Below are 18709 nucleotides of genomic sequence, written 5' to 3'. Positions count from 1 at the left end.
TGGAACAGCAAACACACTGTCGCCTATAGGCTGTACCCAGAAACTGTTGGCCAGAGCAGCAACTTAGAGGATCTGAATGGCCTAGAGGTAGGATGTGAGAGAGGCCTGTGATGTAGGAAGGGATCAACCCATGAAATGCTTTAAAAACAAACAGTAAAACCTTGAAATCGATCCTAAAGCTGACTAGAAACCAGTACAGAGATAGTGTGGGAATCCCAGTTAGCTGTAGCAGACAGGATGATGATAGTTGGTTAACACCTTCGGTCCCATGTAACTCAGCTGGTAGAGTTTCTGATGCTCTGGTCATTAAACAACTGGACTAGCTTAAATTCATTGCAATGGTTCTTTCAGCTGTTCTCTGATTTTCTTTCAATAATAGTACTATGTTAGAGCTCCTAGTTACCCCCATAATGTGTGTGTATGTGAGGGTCGGTTGTAGTATTATGTTTGCTGAATCATAGGTTCATGTGTCGGTGTGTGCCGTCACTATAGAGGTAGTGTTAGATGTCCTCATACTAATGATACCAACAAAACCTCCAGATCTGTTTATTTTTAGTGTGCAATTCTGACTCTGTGGTATTGATTCTTCTCCTGCTGAATATGTTAGATTATGAACGTGTGGATAGGACCATTTCAAGTTCAGATGTCCACCATACAAATAAGTCTTGAATAATAATAAAAAATTGACAGCACAAAATTAAAAGAAATTAAAGTACTTAAACAAATTCTAACAAATGTTAAAAACATATTTTACGTGGTTGTGTATACTAACTAAGGCTGGTTTTTTTTTCCATTTCCTAATATTAATACAAGGTAATACTTTATTCATACCTGCAGGGAAACATTATTATGTATACTGTGTAGCCTCAAATTGCCTTATAGTTACAATCCTCAGGATTAACATGTTTTGACTAAATGGTGATACTGGTTGCTGCTTTTAAAATCAGATCAAAGATCAGTTTGAAATGAAACACAGTCACCAGTTCTGTTGTGTCAGCACCCTCCACACAGCCAAACAAACAACACACAGTTGAACCTGTAGTTTTAGCTACTGTAGGATTTGCTGGTAAAGCTCTTTGATGAGTTTGCTCTGCCATATCTGCATGTTAGCCCTGAAAAATCCAACTTGGAGGACCCGGGGTAGACCCAGAACTCGCTGGAGGGACTAAATGTCCAGTCTGGCCTGGGAACACCTTGGAATCCCCAGGAGGAGCTGGAGGGCATTGCTGGGGAGAGGGACGTCAGGGGTGCCCTATTTAGCTTGCTGCCACCGTGACTCAAACCCGGAGAAGCGACTGATGATGAGATGAGATGAGCCCCGAAAAATTATCTTCCTCCTCAAACCCAGCACTTCTTGCCTTCGTTTTCCGTTTTCGGCCTAGGTGCTGAAGACGTAAAAGGCCATGGACCACACTCTCAAATAGTGAGCCAATATCATTAACGCCTTGAATCTCCTACCCCACAGTAGCACAGTAACTACAACAACATTCATGATTAGGATACACGTGGGTTAGCCATTGTCTTAAATGCACCAGTGTGAAAGTATCAAAAAGAACATTTATCTGCACATAAACCTTCAGGATCGTAACTTTAACTGTGCAACGAGATAATATGGTGCATGTTTTGCTGTATTGCTTTGTTAAAGTGAAATATGATTCATTAAAATGATTAAATATTGTATGTTTTGGAGCATGACATTTAACTGAACTTCTGCAGCGGAGCTGTTCAGAGGCTGGCAGTACAGTGATTAATATATTGTTTAACATGGTTTTATGTTACGAGCAGCAATATGGTTTCATGCCACAAAAGAGCACCGCAGATGCTATGTTTGCTTTGAGAATGCTGATGGAGAAGGCCAGAAGGAGTTACATTGTGTCTTTGTAGATTTAGAGAAAGCATACGACAGGGTGCTGAGAGAGGAGGTCTGATATTGTATGAGGAAGTCGGGAGTTGCAGAGAAGTATGTAGGAGTGGTGCAGGATATGTATGAGAGAAGTGTGCGGTTGGAATGACAGATGGGTTCAAGGTGGAGGTGGGATTACATCAAGGATCGGCTCTGAGCCCTTTCTTGTTTGCAATGGTGATGGACAGGTTGACAGACAAGATCAGGCAAGATCTTGCTTTGTCTCCAAACCGTCCAACTTGACCAGTCCCTCTAATGTAATCGTTCCTAATCCTGTCCTCCTTCGTCACTCCCAGTGAAAATCTTAGCATCTGCAACTCTGCCACCTCCACCTCCTGTCTTTTCGTCAGTGCCACTGTCTCCAAACCATAAAACATAGCTGGTCTCACAACCATCTTGTAAACCTTCCCTTTAACTCTTGCTGGTACCCTTCTGTCGCAAATCACCCCTGACATTCTTCTCCACCCACTCCACCCTGCCTGCACTCTCTTCTTCACCTCTCTCCTGCACTCCCCATTACTTTGGACAGTTGACCCCAAGTATTTAAACTCATATGCCTTCGTGACCTCCACCCCTTGCATCCTGACCATTCCACTGTCCTCCTCATTCACGCATATGTATTCCGTCTTGCTCCTACTGACTTTCATTCCTCTTCTCTCCAGTGCATACCTCCACCTCTCCAGGCTCTCCTCAACCTGCACCCTAGTCTCGCTACAGATCACAATGACATCCGCGAACATCATCGTCCATGAAGATTCCTGCCTGATCTTGACCGCCAGCGGCGGCGCCAGAGTATTATTCTTGGTTAAACTACGGTAGGGCTAATCCATACAGTGGTCGGGCTTGAATCAATGTCAAAATCTCAATGTGAATATATACACAATGGAATAGCACCCCCTCCCAAACAGCTATAAATACCACGCATTAGGCTACTATGCAAGACGATTGCACCACCGACTCCCTTTTTCACACGCAATATTAGCCTACATCGACCGCAACAGTCATACGGATGGTCACTAGCCCACTACTAGGTTTAGACAGGATAGTATTCATGCTGACTCGTTCACAGGCTGCACGGCGACAGCAAACAAACACATAGCATTTATGCTGCACGGCGGCAGCATTAAGAAATAGCCTAGAACCAGAACAAAAATGTGTCACTAACTTACTCGAGCCACCTAGCTAAGTTCTTGACAGACTGCTGCCCGGTCGCTTACCAACCCGAAGAGGACCCAAGTCAGCTTTCCTACAGTCATTAAACTGACCCAAAGCACTATTAACACGTTCAAGTTAAAAACTGCCATCCCCGGCAGGAGAAACAAAATAACCACAAGCGTTGCCCAAAGCTAACAACCTAAGTTAAGCTCTGCTAAACCAGGCTAGGCTAAGCTAAAAACAAGTACAACACCATGGCGACAGTAAACAATGTGTCTCTGCGAAAGACAATGCTGTCAGAGTTTCCAAATCAAACATATTAGCTAATTCAAAATATATTCAGACTCACCATTGACGGCTTCAAAGGAGCACAATCCGGCCATTGTTGTGGTTGTTGGCAAACACATCAATGATGCGCTGGACATCCAAGGCCTTCGTCCTTTATTTGTTGAAGGCCAACAGGGCCACGTTGCTATTTCGGGCATCACTGCTGCTGTTCCGTAGATAGTTCTTGATGCGACGGAAGCAAGAGAAGCTGCGTTCACACGTTGCAGAGGTCACAGGCAGAGTCTCATGCACATGAGTTTGTGTAAATCCACAAAAGCGTCCTCGTAGGGCCGCATTAAAGCAAGAAAGTCCACCATGTCATCCACAGCATGTCCCTTGCTTTTCTTTCTTTCCAGCAGATGCTCAACCTGGTGTAGCTCTGCGGTGAGGTTCTCTTCTGTCACTCCATGGAACTGGGCCATGGGCTGCAGAGATGTCTTGTCTAGGAAAGACGCCTGTTTTGGGCTGAGTGCTGAGACTGCGGATAGCACACCTCCAGCCTCGGTTAAGAAACGTCTTTTTATTTCAGCCACAAGTTTGTCGATCACCGGGTAGAAACAATGTGCGCGCAGTGCATCTTGGGGCATATCAGCAACAGGTGTGCGCTCGATGGGGGCCTCGACAACAAACTCCTGTAGCCGTCGAAGGGCGCTGTTTCTGTCTCCTTTCCGGGGGGGGGGGTCCTCACACTGTACTCCGGCTTTGACGAACAGGTCCGTTGCTTGTTCCCGGATTTCCCTCCACGACTCCTCTGTCCGTTTGTCTGACAGTGCGGCTATTACAGAGTCCGCTAAATCCATTGTTGTGGCAAGCTCAAGGCTGGGAGATTGGAGCTGGTCAGACATGAACTTTGTGATGCGGAACAGATCCTCGAAAAGCGTGAGAAGCAAGACAAAATGTTCATCACGGCTCTGGCCTCAGTTTTCCTCCGTGCACTGGACTGAGACATGACATCCACGAGTGTTGCTCTCACTGCAGGTAGTGATTTACGGATAGCCGCCAACGCTAAGTACTGACAGGCCCAGCGTGTGTGGGATAGGCTCTTAAATTCGACTGGCTGTGCAGTTTCCATTTCTCTCTGTTTCTTGATAAATATGTCATGAACGACCGAGTTGGAGAAAAAGTTGTACAACATTTGTACACTTTGAAAAAATTCTGCTGCTGCCTCCCCTTTGCTGACCACATCAACCAACACTAGGTTTAGTCTGTGCGCATGGCAGTGGACGTACAATGCACCTGGCACCTCCTGTTCAAATTTCTGCTGTACTCCGTTCTTGCACCCCGACATGACGGCAGCCCTATCATAACACTGTCCCACACACATGTTTTGGTCAATGTTGCACTGGCCGAGGGTCTGTTTTATGCTTTTCAGAAGCGAGTTGGCGTCCAGGCCATCGGCGTGCGTAAGTGCAGGAATTCCTCACGCACTTCTTCTGCTTTCAAATACCGCACAACACTGGAAACTTGTTCAGTTTTACTGATATCTTTGCTTTCGTCAACCAGTAGGGCGAAATGTTCAGCCTCCCTGATTTCATCACTTATTTCTCCTCTCACCCTATCAGCCATTATTCGAATAGTCTCGTTTTGGATGTCTTTGTGCGTGTATTTGGCGTTTTTTTGAGTTGTCAGTAATTTTCTTTGCCACCGTCTGGTCAAATTCGCCAATTAAGTTTAGCAGCTCCACAAAGTTCCCCTTATTTTCAGACCCCTCGTCCTCCCGATGACCTCGCTGAGCAATGCCTTGACATGCAGTATAACGTAAGGACATCACAACAGCTCTCATGTACTCACGGTTTTCTCTCACGGTTCTTGAATAACCAGCGTCAATCATAATTTCCAATCTCGAGCCATCTTTTGTTGCCAGTTTAAACTCAGCTCATGCTTCCATGGCAAACTTGTGTGCCAAACTCCCATTGTGCTTTTTAAAAAGCCGTTGTTGCATTCTTACCATTTTTATATCCATCATGAGTAAAGGCCGGCTCGGAATGGAACCGCTGCCCACCACCACCCAAAAAATGTCGACAGGCGAAGCAGAACGCTGAGTCCTTCTCGATCGAATATTCCATCCAGCTGTATATGTCAAACCAGGCCAGGCGGCATTAAAAGATCTTTGCTGGCTACCCATTAACCGTGAAGGGTAATTTTTCCTGACTGGGCACCGGGGTCCATCCCCGGGTCGTTGGCTAATGTCACTAACATCAGCTCTGCTAGCACTTGGATTAGCATGGCTAGTGACCTCGGTCGCTGGCATTGCCTGGTGGTGCAACTCCCTCTCCATCTCCTCTTCCTCTTGCTGATCTTCTTTCTCCTCTTCCATCTCCTCTTCTCATGCCCATCTTGTTTATCTTCAAGGTGGCAGGCGGAAGAAGCAGGCTCCTGCTGCAGCTGCTCGTTCTCTTCTCTCATACTTGTGCTCGGGCCCGGCACCTGTTCTGTACGAGGACGTTTAAAGACAAATCTATCCATTAGCCTTACGTTCCCGATTTATTAACTTAGCCTGTATATTTATTTGGTATTTCGCCTTACCGGCTAGCGGCTACTAATTTTACAGGCTAACGCTGCGAGCTCTCGCTGTTGCCGCCCCTTTTTCTTTTTTTTAAATATAGCTACGCACCTGGCGGGCTCACGTGAGTGCGTAGTGACGTGTCAAAGTACAGCCTCTTCACTGATCTCGGGAAAGTGACAGGCTGACAGCCACATTGAATACCGATATGGGGATGCTGAACACTACTGAACTCAGATCAGTGGTAGAGCTAAAGTGGGGCTAACGCAATTTGTGGTAGAGCTATAGCCTACCCAAGCCACACCCTAGCGTCGCCTCTGCCGTCAACCTGTCCATCACCACTGCAAACAAGAAAGGACTCAGAGCCGATCCTCGACACAAAGCCGATGCTTAGACCGCTACACCACCTCATACATATCCTGCACCACTCCTACATACTTCTCTGCAACTCCCGACTTCCTCATACAATACCACGCCTCTTGTATGTAATATATATTGGAGTGAATTCAGGGAGCAGTCCGGGAGACCGTTGCCACAGCCGGGACGGGAACCCATGCCTCCCACTCCGCAAGCGACAGCGTTAACCAGCCAACTAAAGGGTCCGACCCGTTAGTCAAGGACCAACGTGTCTACTTATCCATGCACGTTACAATATGTAACAAATAATGTCAAAAATATAAAAAAGACGGGGCGGACACGTGTGTTCAATAACGTGCTTTATTGTATTAAAACCGCAAATGCAGGTGTAACCGGTTATATTCTTACCCGGTGCGGGATTCGATACAAAGTGTATTGCACCACAAGGCGACATCACTAACCGCTCGGCTAAAGGATCAGACTCGTTAGCTAGGGGCTAACGTGTCTTATGAGTAGTTTACACAGGCATACGGAGCGGCGCTACGGTGCGCTCTTATAGCACTATACAGTACACCCCTGCATTTGACGTGTTAACACGTAAAAAACAAATATATATATATATATATATATATATATATATATATATATATATATATATATATATATATATATATATATATATATATATATACTGTAATGTGCATGGATAAAAAGACCCGCTGACTGGCGGGTCTGATCCTTTAGTCTAGCGATGTCTCCTGCGGTGCGGGCGATACAGGTTCGCTTCCCGGCCGCGGCAGTTGCTGTGGTTGCGTTGTCCCCCGAATTCGCTACAACACTAAAAATGTAATATATATATTACATATGTTGTGGATATATATTATATATATATTACATATAAATTTTATTTTTGACGTTATTACGTCAAATGCAGGGTGCTACAAGAGTGCACCGGAGCGCAGCTCCGTATGTCTGTATTTGCGGTTTTAATACAGTAACGCACGTTACTGAACACACGTGTCCGCCCCATCTTTTTACTTTGTTGCATTTAGGCAGTCTCCGTGTAGCGTTCTGTGTTGCGCTTGAGCACTTAAGTGATACATTGTATTCAGTTTTGAAATCCCACTCTGCTGCCTGCCCACGGGGTAGCGGTATAATTCAACCATAAACCAGGCCAGCTAGTGCATGTGGGATTAGATACAAGCATTTCTTGTTCAGTTAGCCTAAACTACGAGTTTACAAGACAGTAACCCTGTAGTAGCAAGCAAGCAAGCAGTAGCAACGGTAATGTTGCCATGTGTTCAGCAGAATTAACCACTCTATTCTGCATTGAAGTATCTTTCCCTTTGGCCAAACAACATGGAAGTCTCCTTTTTGTCAATAATGTCAAAATGTGACGTGTTAACGCGTAATATTCTTAACACGTAAAGATAACACGTCATATTTTTACGCGTTAACACGAATTAAAACATTACGAAAAGAATTACAGCCTGTTTCGGTCATGTTTCGACGTCAAATGTAGTCGAAAGACCCCCGAGTCGATATTGTACCAGGGCAGAAATGGAACCCACACCGGTCCTGGAGCTGCTGCTTCGGGTTCTGGCTGCGCTGGTTCTCGATTTGGGGGGCCAGGCTCCAATGGAGTTGTGGATGGCGGGGGTGTAACGTATAACATTACTGTTAAAGTTTATTTTATTTTACTTTCTTATTCCCTGGTTCTTCTGACATTTTTGTAGAAGCATGTGTATAATGATAGCTAGCAGAGCTGACGTCAGCTAATGTAGCCGGTTATTTTCTTGCCCAGTGCGGGATTTTGAAACGAGGTGCACTGCACCACAAGGCGACGTCACTAACCGCTCGGCTAAAGGGTCAGATCCGTTGACTAGGGACTAACGTGTCTTATTAGTAGTTTACACTAAGTTAACGGCTCAAACACAAACAATGCAAATACACATCATTTTATTGGTTGCTAGCTAGGCTACAATGCATTTGATTTGTGTTGCAGTGTACCCTTTGATTGGATTAAAATGTGAATATTTTTCCTGATTGATGTCTGCCTGCTTTATTTGACCTAATCTTAGAATGGACGGGAATGATTGAAACGTCTTTTTACCGCAAGTGTTGCAATATAGGGGCATTAGCGAGGATACAGGGATTCCTGACTTTAAAAAATGTGGAAAAAGGGTAAAAGTGTGGCCCCTGGCGCCCCCCTCCCGATTCCGGCGCCCCTGACCCTACCATGTTTGCTGTCAAAACTTTCACTATGCTAATGCAAACTCGCTCTCCTATTGACGAGTCCGCTCTGCGCAGGAGGTTTCAGCTTTCTTTGCCCGCCCTGCATTTGCATATTAGACAGTGATTGGCTGTTGGATTTGTGACGTACCAAATCTAGTTTGCCCGGGGTATGTTTGATTCTCAGATTTTAGGGAAGTGCACAGACACCTCCTCCTCCAGTAGAGGAATGTGAAAACACCGCTGTAGTGACAAACTGCACAAGTACAAGTTAATATAGTCAAGGTCAGACATATTAGGGGACACAAAAATAAGAAAAACACATTTTTGAGTGGAGGACTACTTTAATCTTCTTGTAATAGACATACTGTAGGAGCAAAGGAAGCAATCACCTCCTGTGGCAATATGTATTCACACTCAGACCTCTGCTAGGACTAAGGCAAAAGGATGGATTTACCTCTGCAACGCTCTCTGAGCGCACAATATCTCATCGTCATTTCCCCGATAACAAAATGTGATTGCTTATTAATTACATAATCCATGAAAGCTTGTCATTCTTGCACACTGCTTGCTTTGATACCAAATTCTGTGTTGGGCTTCAGGGATTGGGATTCTGTGTGCTTGCTCCAACAATATCAGAATTTCCCTCAGAATTGCAAATGAGAAATCCACTCAACCATATGCACTTGTAATAACAGCTGTAAAGCCCAAACTCAAACGCACATAGGCTGTATCAAAGAGGTTTGCTTGGACCTGCCAGTAGCAGGGTCAGAGAAACACCTCCCAGGACCCCAACCATGACAGATTGTCTCTGTTATATGATTACAGTTTTTAATAATTAATTATTTTAGTGTGCTGCAAATCACATCAGGTCTTAAGCTGTTTTGCAGTACATATACAAAAGCAACACTAAAAGAATAAGGCCGGGAAAACTACTTACCACTAGATGATGTTTTCAGTTATTCTTGATCTGCATCCATGATCTCGTCACACTGCTAGGATTGCAGCTATTATAGAGAATAACGAGGAAGAGTTTGCTTAGCTTACAAACTATTTGTTAGTCAAAGCATGCAAGATAATATATTTAGAAATGACTTGTATACTTAATAATAGGGGCAGTGATAATCAAGCTTGACCTACAAATTTACACAGTCAGCAGTTTTCTAACAGCGTTCCTCTCTGTTCTTGGCAACAGTGATGGTCTTGCATTTCACTGTGTTTCTTCATATTTCCTCGGGATTCTGCTGAGAAACAAGCCGCCCGAGACATCTTCATGTTTCATGAAATTGGCTGTTTGCCACAAACATCACAATTTTATGTGGTGGTGCACAGGGATTAATCCTAGCCCGGGTACCTAAAGCTGAGCTGACAGAGAAAGTTGTTATCCACCGTCGTGATACCAGTTAACTGTGATCATGTTTGTTAGGTTCTGTGAACTTAGTGAGGAACCCTATGTTGAACATTTCACGAGACAGGCCCCAGGACAACAGCATGGTCCACTTTGGAGGACTGCTTATGTTGTAATCAACATGGACACGGCTCATTTGACTCATTTTTCTGAAGTGCATATGTAGCAAGAGAAATCTTCAGTGAATTATACTGACTTAATAATCAAAAAAAGGCCGCGTATGTATTTGGCTGTAATATCATCTGAAATACTGGAGTTCAAAGTAACGAACGCTGCTACTATCAATGCAGTGAAGCGCATAACAGGCAGAGGGCAGCGTTGAAGATTTTGATCCAAAGACACCAAGCATGGATCCAGCTGGTGGTTCTTGCATGTTTTTCACCGGTTTCAAATGAGCCGCGTTAAACCTGAGGAGGGCTAATGCTGGTTCTGTGACTAGACGCTACGCTGCGTGTGTTTCCTGAGTGTGCCCCAAGGGGGGGCTCTGAAGGTCATCGACAGTCTGACTCAGATATCAAAGACAAAAAAGAGGGGGGGGGGGAGTACAATCCCTCCTCAGGTGTGACTCTTAACGTGGCAAGCGAGCCTCATTCTGCTCACGCTGCCCTGCCCAGTCGATAAAAAAGACCAGACCGCCTTGAAAGATAAAAAGTGCAGGATGACACGGAAGGATCTCTCTCTTTCCACCTACTCTTCCTCTGCTCTCTCCGCTTCATAGCGCAATCCCCCAAAGAAGGCTTAAGCGGCCTTAATGGTATTTGGCTAGAACGTCACCTCTGACCTGCGGAACGCCAACGGTAGCTGGAGTCACTCAACGGGTCCCCGGTGAGGGACAAAGGGAACGAGGCAGGACTTAATAACAGGAAGCACAGTGACATTTAGGTGGATTACCTCACTATGCCCGACACAGTGGCTGTACTCGCACACGGACAGCATGAATAGACCCAACACGTGCACACTAGGTTAATGTTGACAACTTTCAAGCACTTGCCTGTAACTGCCAAGTGTAAAAGTGGTCAGATACACTGCGACGGGTGTCTTGGCATCGCCTCATCCATTCAAAAACATTGATATTGTCTGTTTATATGTTTATTTGTGTCCGTCTGTTTTTCTGATGGATCTCTATATCACTATTAGTGTCTTGTGTGTGTACTTTTACCCCCCCCCCCCCAATTGTATCCGGCCAATTACCCAACTCTTCCGATCCGTCCCGGTCGCTGCTGCACCCCCTCTGCCGATCTGGGGAGGGCTGCAGATTACCACATGCCTCCTCCGATACATGTGGAGTCACCAGCCATTTCTTTTCCCCTGACAGTGAGGAGTTTCGCCAGGGGGACGTAGCGCGAGGCCGTGGGAGGATCACACTAGTCCCTCCAGTTCCCCCTCCCCCCCGAAAAGGCACCCCGACCGACCAGAGGAGGCACTAGTGCAGTGACCAGGACACACACTCACATCCTGTTTTCCACCTGCAGACATGGCCAATTGTGTCTGTAGGGATGCCCAACCAAGCCGGAGGTAGCACGGGGATTAGAATTGGCGATCCCAGTGTTGGTAGGCAACAGAATAGACCACCACGCCCTTACTAGTGTATTTTTGAGCTTGTTTACCCACATTGATTTAACTTTCTATCTACTTAGCTATCTACAAACTTGCCTACTTGTCTGTGTATCTGTTTTCTCTCACTCTCTCTCTATTCATATCTTGATTCATCCACCAACCTTTCTATGTCTATGCCCATACATACATATAACACATCTTAGCATCTCTCTCAGAAAGACTGACAACAGGAGCCGACAGCGGAGTGTATCTCCAGCGAAGGAAGGAGCGAGGTCTCATCCTGGTTCAAAGCTGCAGGCATCGAGGGAAAGAAAGGCAAGGCAGAGACGGGAGATGTTGTAAACAGGATGAAACAGCCGTACGTTTTATTCTAAATTAGATATGTACAGGAAAAGCGGCTGCATACATTGCTTAATATATGTAAAAGTTTTCTGGAAAACAAAAAATAATTGCACATGTGCTTACAATAGCTTTTGTTTTTTTATACTTTAAAACACATCATGGTACAGCATGGTCAAAGGCAATGTCACATGGGATTCAAATACATTGCTGTGTGTTGGCTCTTGTGGTTAAAAACAAGACAAAAACAAACGGGCAAAAAAAAAACACATCTTCAGGAAAAGTACCCCCATAAAATGACACTTGTAATGCTGACATCAAAATGTTAAAAAAAGCACACGACAAGATTGTGTGGTACTGTGTCACCAATAAACAAACCACATCGTGTTAAATATTGTGAATTTGTATCTCAGGCACTTATATTCACCAGATTTTGGATTAAATGAGGTCAGCTGACCTACCGGGGGACTACATCCCAACAGCAACGCTTTACAGTCTGTATAGATCACAGTTCGAGTACATCCTTCTAAATTGGGCTAGTCCGCGTATCGCAACATGCTAACGTTTCCAGCTGGATGCTAACCACGAAGAGGTTCCCCCCCAAAGTGGTGCTATGCTTTAATCATCCTTTATGGGGCTCAATAGTTTTACCAGCACATTCTTAGGTAATAGTTTACAATGGCCTTCTTCAAGTGTCGACGCAACAGCACAGCATGTGAATGTGTAATGTTTTGAGCTTGCATCATGTCTCCACTATTTTTGTTTTTTTTGTTGTTGTTGACTCCATTATGTATCGGGGAGGTTTTCATTAAGGCCATTGTAAAGTGTTACCTTTTCCAACTGTCTCATGTTTATTATTTATAACCCCTAATAGTGGGTGGTTTGTTTCCCAGAGAGGGCCTTCATTAGCAAACAGGAGATAATGTATGCTGTATGGTACTCCTCCGCATATGGAGAGCACCTCGGAGTAGAGGGTAATTATGCATGTCTTTTTAGTTCCCTTTGTTGTCTCAGGTTTAACCTCTTTCTTTCTCTTTTTTGTCACTTTCAGTTCTCTTTCATAGCTTGCTTGCAGGCAGAATGCTGTTGAAGGATTGGGTTCAGTATACGGTGGTCTGGGAGGACCATACATACTGACCTACTACCAACCAGCTAGCTGTGTGGCTTGAGGCGGCTCAGGAGACTGTCCGAACCTCGAATGGTTATAGGTTGAATTCCCCAAACAGCCGCATGTCCTGCCAAGACCCCCCCCCCACACACACACACACACACTATTCACTCAGTCTTTATTAATCGGGTAAATGCTGGAAAAGGTGATGTAAATGTAGTCACTGCAACTGAGTGCAATCATCTCCTGAGGACAATTTTTTTTCTCCTTTTTCAATTTTGCATGATTACGGGGAGGACTGCAGCTAACCATGCAGTGGGAGACTTATTGTATCTCTCTCTTTCTTTCTGTCCCTTTTTCATTGCGGGTGTCAGAAGCTGGGCCCTCTGTCGGAGCCTCTGGTGGCTGTGTTCTCTGGCTCTGGCTGGCAGCAGGTGGCTTGTAATGAAAAATTCAGTGCTGAATCTGACTGGAGAAAATGAGGGGGTATGGGAGGAGAGGACGGCGGAAGATGAGTGAGGAGGTGAGGCGGGGGTGATGACAGGAGAGAGGAGGTGGGGGTGGTTGAAGGTGATGTTGTTGTGGGAGGCAAAAGGAGAAGAAAATAGGAAGGGAGGAGGAGGAGGAGGAGGAGGAGGAGGAGAGCCAAAGCTCCAGACAGGCGGGCAGGCAGGCCGGCGAGTCGAGCCCAGAGCGATGTGGCAGAGGCCAGGCGGCAAGAGCTGTCTCCCTTTCTCTGCCTGGGTCTCCTCTGTGGAGATGACACACAGCATGAATCATGTATGAGTGGGGCTTTTCATTAATAACGTGCTCTGTGCCCTTCTTCTCTTTCATCCCCCCCCCATACATTTTGCCTTGCTTTCTCTGCTCCCGAGGGAACGCTCAGGGGACAGAGTTCAGCCACAGAGGAAACACATCTGAGGAAGACACACAGAATGCTGAGGAAGGCTTACAGCAGTAGAGGTGTGTGTTTTTGTTTTTTTGTCTGGAGACATACCGACTAGGGTGTGGGGTGAGGGATTGTTGGTTATGCGAGTGAGGTCACCAGTGGGACACAGCTCGAACAAATGTGCTTGATAGGTCAAGTGTGGCAGTGAAATGGTATATGATGACACATACACAAACAGTACTCAAGTACCCTGTCACGCACCCACACGCATATATATATACAAACACACACACACAAATGCACACGCAAACATACGGTTTCCCATGGCCTGAAAAAGGAATCCCACTCGTTTGCCCGTCAGCCTGCTTGATTGTCAAAACGTGAGGAGGCCAGATCTGAATGAATCATGGCACTGGGGGAGATATCTCTTCTACAACTACGAAGAACTGTCATGTCCATGACTGCAGTGAAGGCACCGAGTGTGTCGTGTGCGTTGTAGGTTGACTGACTGACTGACTACCAGTAGGTCATCAGTACAGAGAGGGCCTGAACACAAACACCCACATACTGAGCCAACCTTACACTTGTCTATCTCCAGTATCATCTCTAAGCTACAAGACCTGCGGGGTGTCCTATGTCCATAGTCGCAACGTCCATATTTGCCCTTTTCCTCAGGGGGTAAAAAAGAGAAGCCTGAGATCCAGCCTTTGTTTAACACCCAAACTCAGTCCCTTAGTCTCAGTCCTCTGTTGTCCTGCCCTCTAGTCTTCATATCAGGCACATCTGTCCGTCAAACCTATACGTCATTCTCAGGAATAAAAAAGCCTCCCTTTTTCTGATCCCATCCTGTTAAGCCTTGCAAGCTGCGAGGGCGAAGGCGGTACGTCCTGGCGATACGGACCCTTCGGGGAGGCCGGCTCCTTCTGGTGCACTGACGTGTAGCTCTCATAACTGCCGCCGCTGCCGCTCGCGTTCTCTTGCGCCAGCTTCTCTTTGGCCTCCTGCTCGCGGCGCCGCTGTTCCTGCCTCAGGAGCTCCTGGGCCTCCAGGAGGACCCGAGCGTTGACACCGCCAATGCCCGGATAGCCGTTTCTGGACCCCTGGTAGCTGGAGTACCTGGGGTTGTCTTTGGCTGTTTGAAAGCTCTCGCCGGGCGGGTAGGCCTTGTCCCAAGAGTCCTGGGAGACGGAGCTGGGGTTCTTTCTAGGTTGTCTATTGCAGAGAGAGAGAGAGGGGGGGGGGAGTGGGGAAATGAGAGAGATGGGAGATTTTAATTTGATTCATTTGGTTCCCTAAGCAATTCTTTCAATGAAGGACTAAACATGGCAGAGACAAACACATGTGCATCCATATGCAAAATTATGCAAAGGTTTACAGACCTATGTGCCAGGAAATGGTCTTTCACTTGCTCTGCCTTGGCCTAACACACACCCACACTGGATTCAATACTCCTGTTAACGTAACATGGTCTGGCTGTAAAAATACCAAACCAAACAGATTTACTGCATGTTGGTTCTCTCACCAGTGCCATGTGGAGTGATATGGTGGGGTTTGGTGCAGTGTTCATAACTTTGGTAATCATAAAAGTAAAAATATCAAGCTTTACAAATGCAAATAAATGCTCGTCTTTCTCCAATTCATATCATTATAAAATGAGCACTTGGGTTTCTTTGGGAATGAACTGTTTGAAGACCTCACTTTGGGCTCTGGGAACTTGTGATGGGCATTTTACTTTTTTTTTTAAACGTTTTATAGACTAAATGCTTAATTAAAAAAGAATGGATAGATTAATCGATAACGAAGACAGTCATTACTTGCAGCCATAGTTTTTTTTTAGGATTTTTCTCTCCAATTGTATCCGGCCAATTACCCCACTCTTCCGAGCTGTCCCGGTTGTTGCTCCCCCTCCCCACTGAACAGGTGCCCCGACCGACCAGAGGAGGCGCTAGTGCCACTGCACTAGCGGATCACGCTATTCCCCCCAGTCCCCCCCCCCCCCCCCGAACAGCCACCCCAACTGACGAGAGGAGGCGCCAAGACAGCGACCAGGACACATACCCACATCTGGCTTCCCACATGCAGACACGGCCAATTGTGTCTGTAGGGACGCCCGACCAAGCCGGAGGTAACAAGGGGATTCAACCTGGCGATTCCCATGTTGGTAGGCAATGGAATAGACTGCTACGCTACCCGGACGCCCCCTTGCAGCCATAGTTTGGTGTTTGGTTGAACAAATGGGTCATTTGTATAGCAACGAAACATCTTACAATGAATATTAGACACAGAGACAATTCAGCCTGACACATGCTGCTTCTGGGTCAGTACCAGCCTACAGCTACAACACACAGGAGTACCACCTCATGTCACAGCCCCCCTTCCAGCCCATTAGGCCCAATTGGAGGCAGACAGAAACAGCCACTGGAGCTGACAGACAGCGACAGTGGGCCGTTAGCGGATGGAAAAAATGAGGTGGCCATCTTGTCCTCAGTGGACTTGCTAGGCTTGGTATTTGACATCTGACATGAGTATCTGAAAGGCACGGGCGGTTTTGAGGCTGCTTCGGGGGTGAGGATGGGGGGTATGGGGAGGCTCTCCCATTTTAACAAAAAGACAGGAAGGCAACTCCAGATGTGTGACATCACCTCTCATTTCTGCTTGGCTGGTCACTCTGTGACAGCTCGCGTTTGTGTGTGTGTGTGTGTGTGTGCGCGTGCGCGCCCATATGATATGCATGAGTGTTCTGAGCCCTACAACTCCACCCGGTTATCTCGGGGGCAAGAAAACCAGCAGAGGAGAAAGAGAAGAAGAAACAACACACCCACACGCACAACAATCAGCCAGCCTCTGATTCCGAGTCATGAATAATTAGCAGGTTTATCAGCCAGCTGTGAAGAAGCCGCATTATTCCCGTGTTTGGATTTGATCAGTGAGGAGAGGGCGAAAAATAAAAAGAGAGGGAAAAAAACCAAAACAAACAAAAAACCTCTAATGAAAATAGAAGAGCCCTTTTGTATTTATTCAACAGAGATCGAATGCAGTCGGGGATGGATGCGCCTCTCGGCCTGTGAGATAGGAGGAGAATATAGCCCAGGTTTATTCTCATGCACGGTTGAGCGATTCCAATTTTCAGAGATGTGTGTGTGTGTGTGTGTGTGTGTGCTTCCTTCGGCATCTGATTTTATTTCACATGCTGACAAAGGGGTTGAAGTTGGCCCGCCTGCCCACCTCCCCGTTGGGAAACATAAGCCGACTCCTTTCTCCCTTGGTCTGATGCCGTGCCAAGGGTGTGCACGTACTGTGCACGGATGGGGGCAACATGGAAATACAGGCTTGAGTGCATAGACACATCCATGGAGGCAGGGCAGAACAAAAAATATAAATAAATAATAAATAAATAAAGGGTAAGGGCACATGACAGTCATGACGGTCATGAAAGAGGAAAAAAAAGACAGAAAGAAAGAAGCAGATTGAGAGGGAGAGAGACACGTGGCTTTGACCCCATCTCTCTGTCAATCTAGTGACTACATGCGACTGCAGCTGTGGCAGCCAGCTTTCGGTGCCCTGTAATAGCATTAGTTTAGCTTTCAGATCAATGGCATTTGCCAGTGGTGAATATGAAGCCCATTTCTGCCGCTGTCATCGTTTCAAATGGCAGGGCTTCATTTTCACCCCGAGCTCCGCGCGTTTAGCAAAGCCCTCCACCCGCGAGGAAACTGACCTTTATCTAAAACAAACGCTGTTTTTTAGCGGCACACTACTGCCATTAATCACGTCTCTATTCACAAACCAAACATTCGGGGCTGGAGAGACTCGGCCCACCAGGAAGAACTCGGGGCCCATATGAATCCAATCAAGATTGCGGCCGACAGTCCATCGAAGTACACTCCCAGCCTGTGACTTAGCACGGTGGTATGCTGTAAGTCAAACAATAAGGTCCTTAAGATAATACAGCCACGCTTATCCAAACAGAGCAGTTTTCTTAATGGAATTAGTATGAAACCGGAGGAGAGAGGCCGCGAGACGTTGTCTCTGACCGCTGGAGCGAGACGTCGGCTCATTAATCTTTCAACTCGGCTGCCTGCAATATTTATCAAGGAAGGGATCTGCGTCAGGAACAGTGGATTAGGCTACGGCGGTGAAGCGTTAGTAGATAACGCACACAGAATTCATGTTACGCATGTGCACCGAGGCTACGGCGATGACGTATGCCAGGTCATACATGCTCATTTTGGCCTCGCACAAGTGGATGAGGCTGAATAAGGCAATGCAAGTAAAGTGTAATTAAACCCTAAACCATACTGCAGACACGCCTACATGCTTTTTGCCTGATGAAACTCGACAATCCTGGGCGTAGTTTCCACACCGGCAAAGATAACCTTACCAGAAAACGAAAAAAAAGCCGGAGTGGTGCCAACCTCAAGCCTCCACCTGATTTGTAACGTAGTACAGAAGGGTAAAAAATATGACTGTCAGATGGGGAGGGGCAATAACTGAATGTCGGGCATCTGGGTGGCGTGGCGGTCTATTCCGTTGCCTACCAACACGGGGATTGCCAGTTTGAATCCCCGTGTACCTCCAGCTTGGTTGGGCGTCCCTACAGATACAATTAGCCGTGTCTGCAGGTGGGAAGCCAGTTGTGGGTATGAGTCCTGGTCACCACACTAGCGCCTCCTCTGGTCGGTGTGATCCTCCCACGCGCTACGTCCCCCTGGCGAAACTCCTCACTGTCAGGTGAAAAAAAGCGGCTGGCGACTCCACATGTATCGGAGGAGACGTGGACGTCTGCCGCCCTCCCCGGATCAGCAGAGGGGGTGGAGCAGTGACCAGGATGGCTCGGAAGAGTGGGGTAATTGGCCAAGTACAATTAGGGAGAAAAAAAAAAAGGGGGGGGGATTTGAGGAGGAAAAAAAGCCACAGTCTTGCCGGCCTCA

The 18709-nt window shown here is 46.5% G+C and overlaps 1 protein-coding gene and 1 long non-coding RNA gene across 3 annotated transcripts in view; both read right to left on the bottom strand.

Annotated features, from left to right (window-relative positions):
* LOC130124583 (uncharacterized) overlaps positions 1-9484 on the bottom strand; it is a 38271-nt gene extending 28787 nt beyond the window's left edge. The window contains exon 1 of the long non-coding RNA XR_008811370.1: positions 9418-9484. This is a non-coding gene — a long non-coding RNA (uncharacterized LOC130124583). The remainder of the gene's footprint in view (positions 1-9417) is intronic.
* A 2298-nt stretch (positions 9485-11782) lies between these two features.
* Positions 11783-18709, bottom strand: part of LOC130123352 (partitioning defective 3 homolog) — a 315854-nt gene continuing 308927 nt past the window's right edge. For both annotated transcript variants that reach the window (XM_056292485.1, XM_056292486.1), the window contains one exon: positions 11783-14990. In XM_056292485.1, the coding sequence (XP_056148460.1) occupies positions 14588-14990 (403 nt within the window). In that variant the 3' untranslated portion in view covers positions 11783-14587. The remainder of the gene's footprint in view (positions 14991-18709) is intronic.

This window comes from Lampris incognitus, chromosome 14 (genome assembly GCF_029633865.1).
Source record: "Lampris incognitus isolate fLamInc1 chromosome 14, fLamInc1.hap2, whole genome shotgun sequence".
NCBI classification, from domain to species: Eukaryota; Metazoa; Chordata; class Actinopteri; order Lampriformes; family Lampridae; genus Lampris; species Lampris incognitus.
This window is presented reverse-complemented; position numbering and strand designations above follow the sequence as displayed.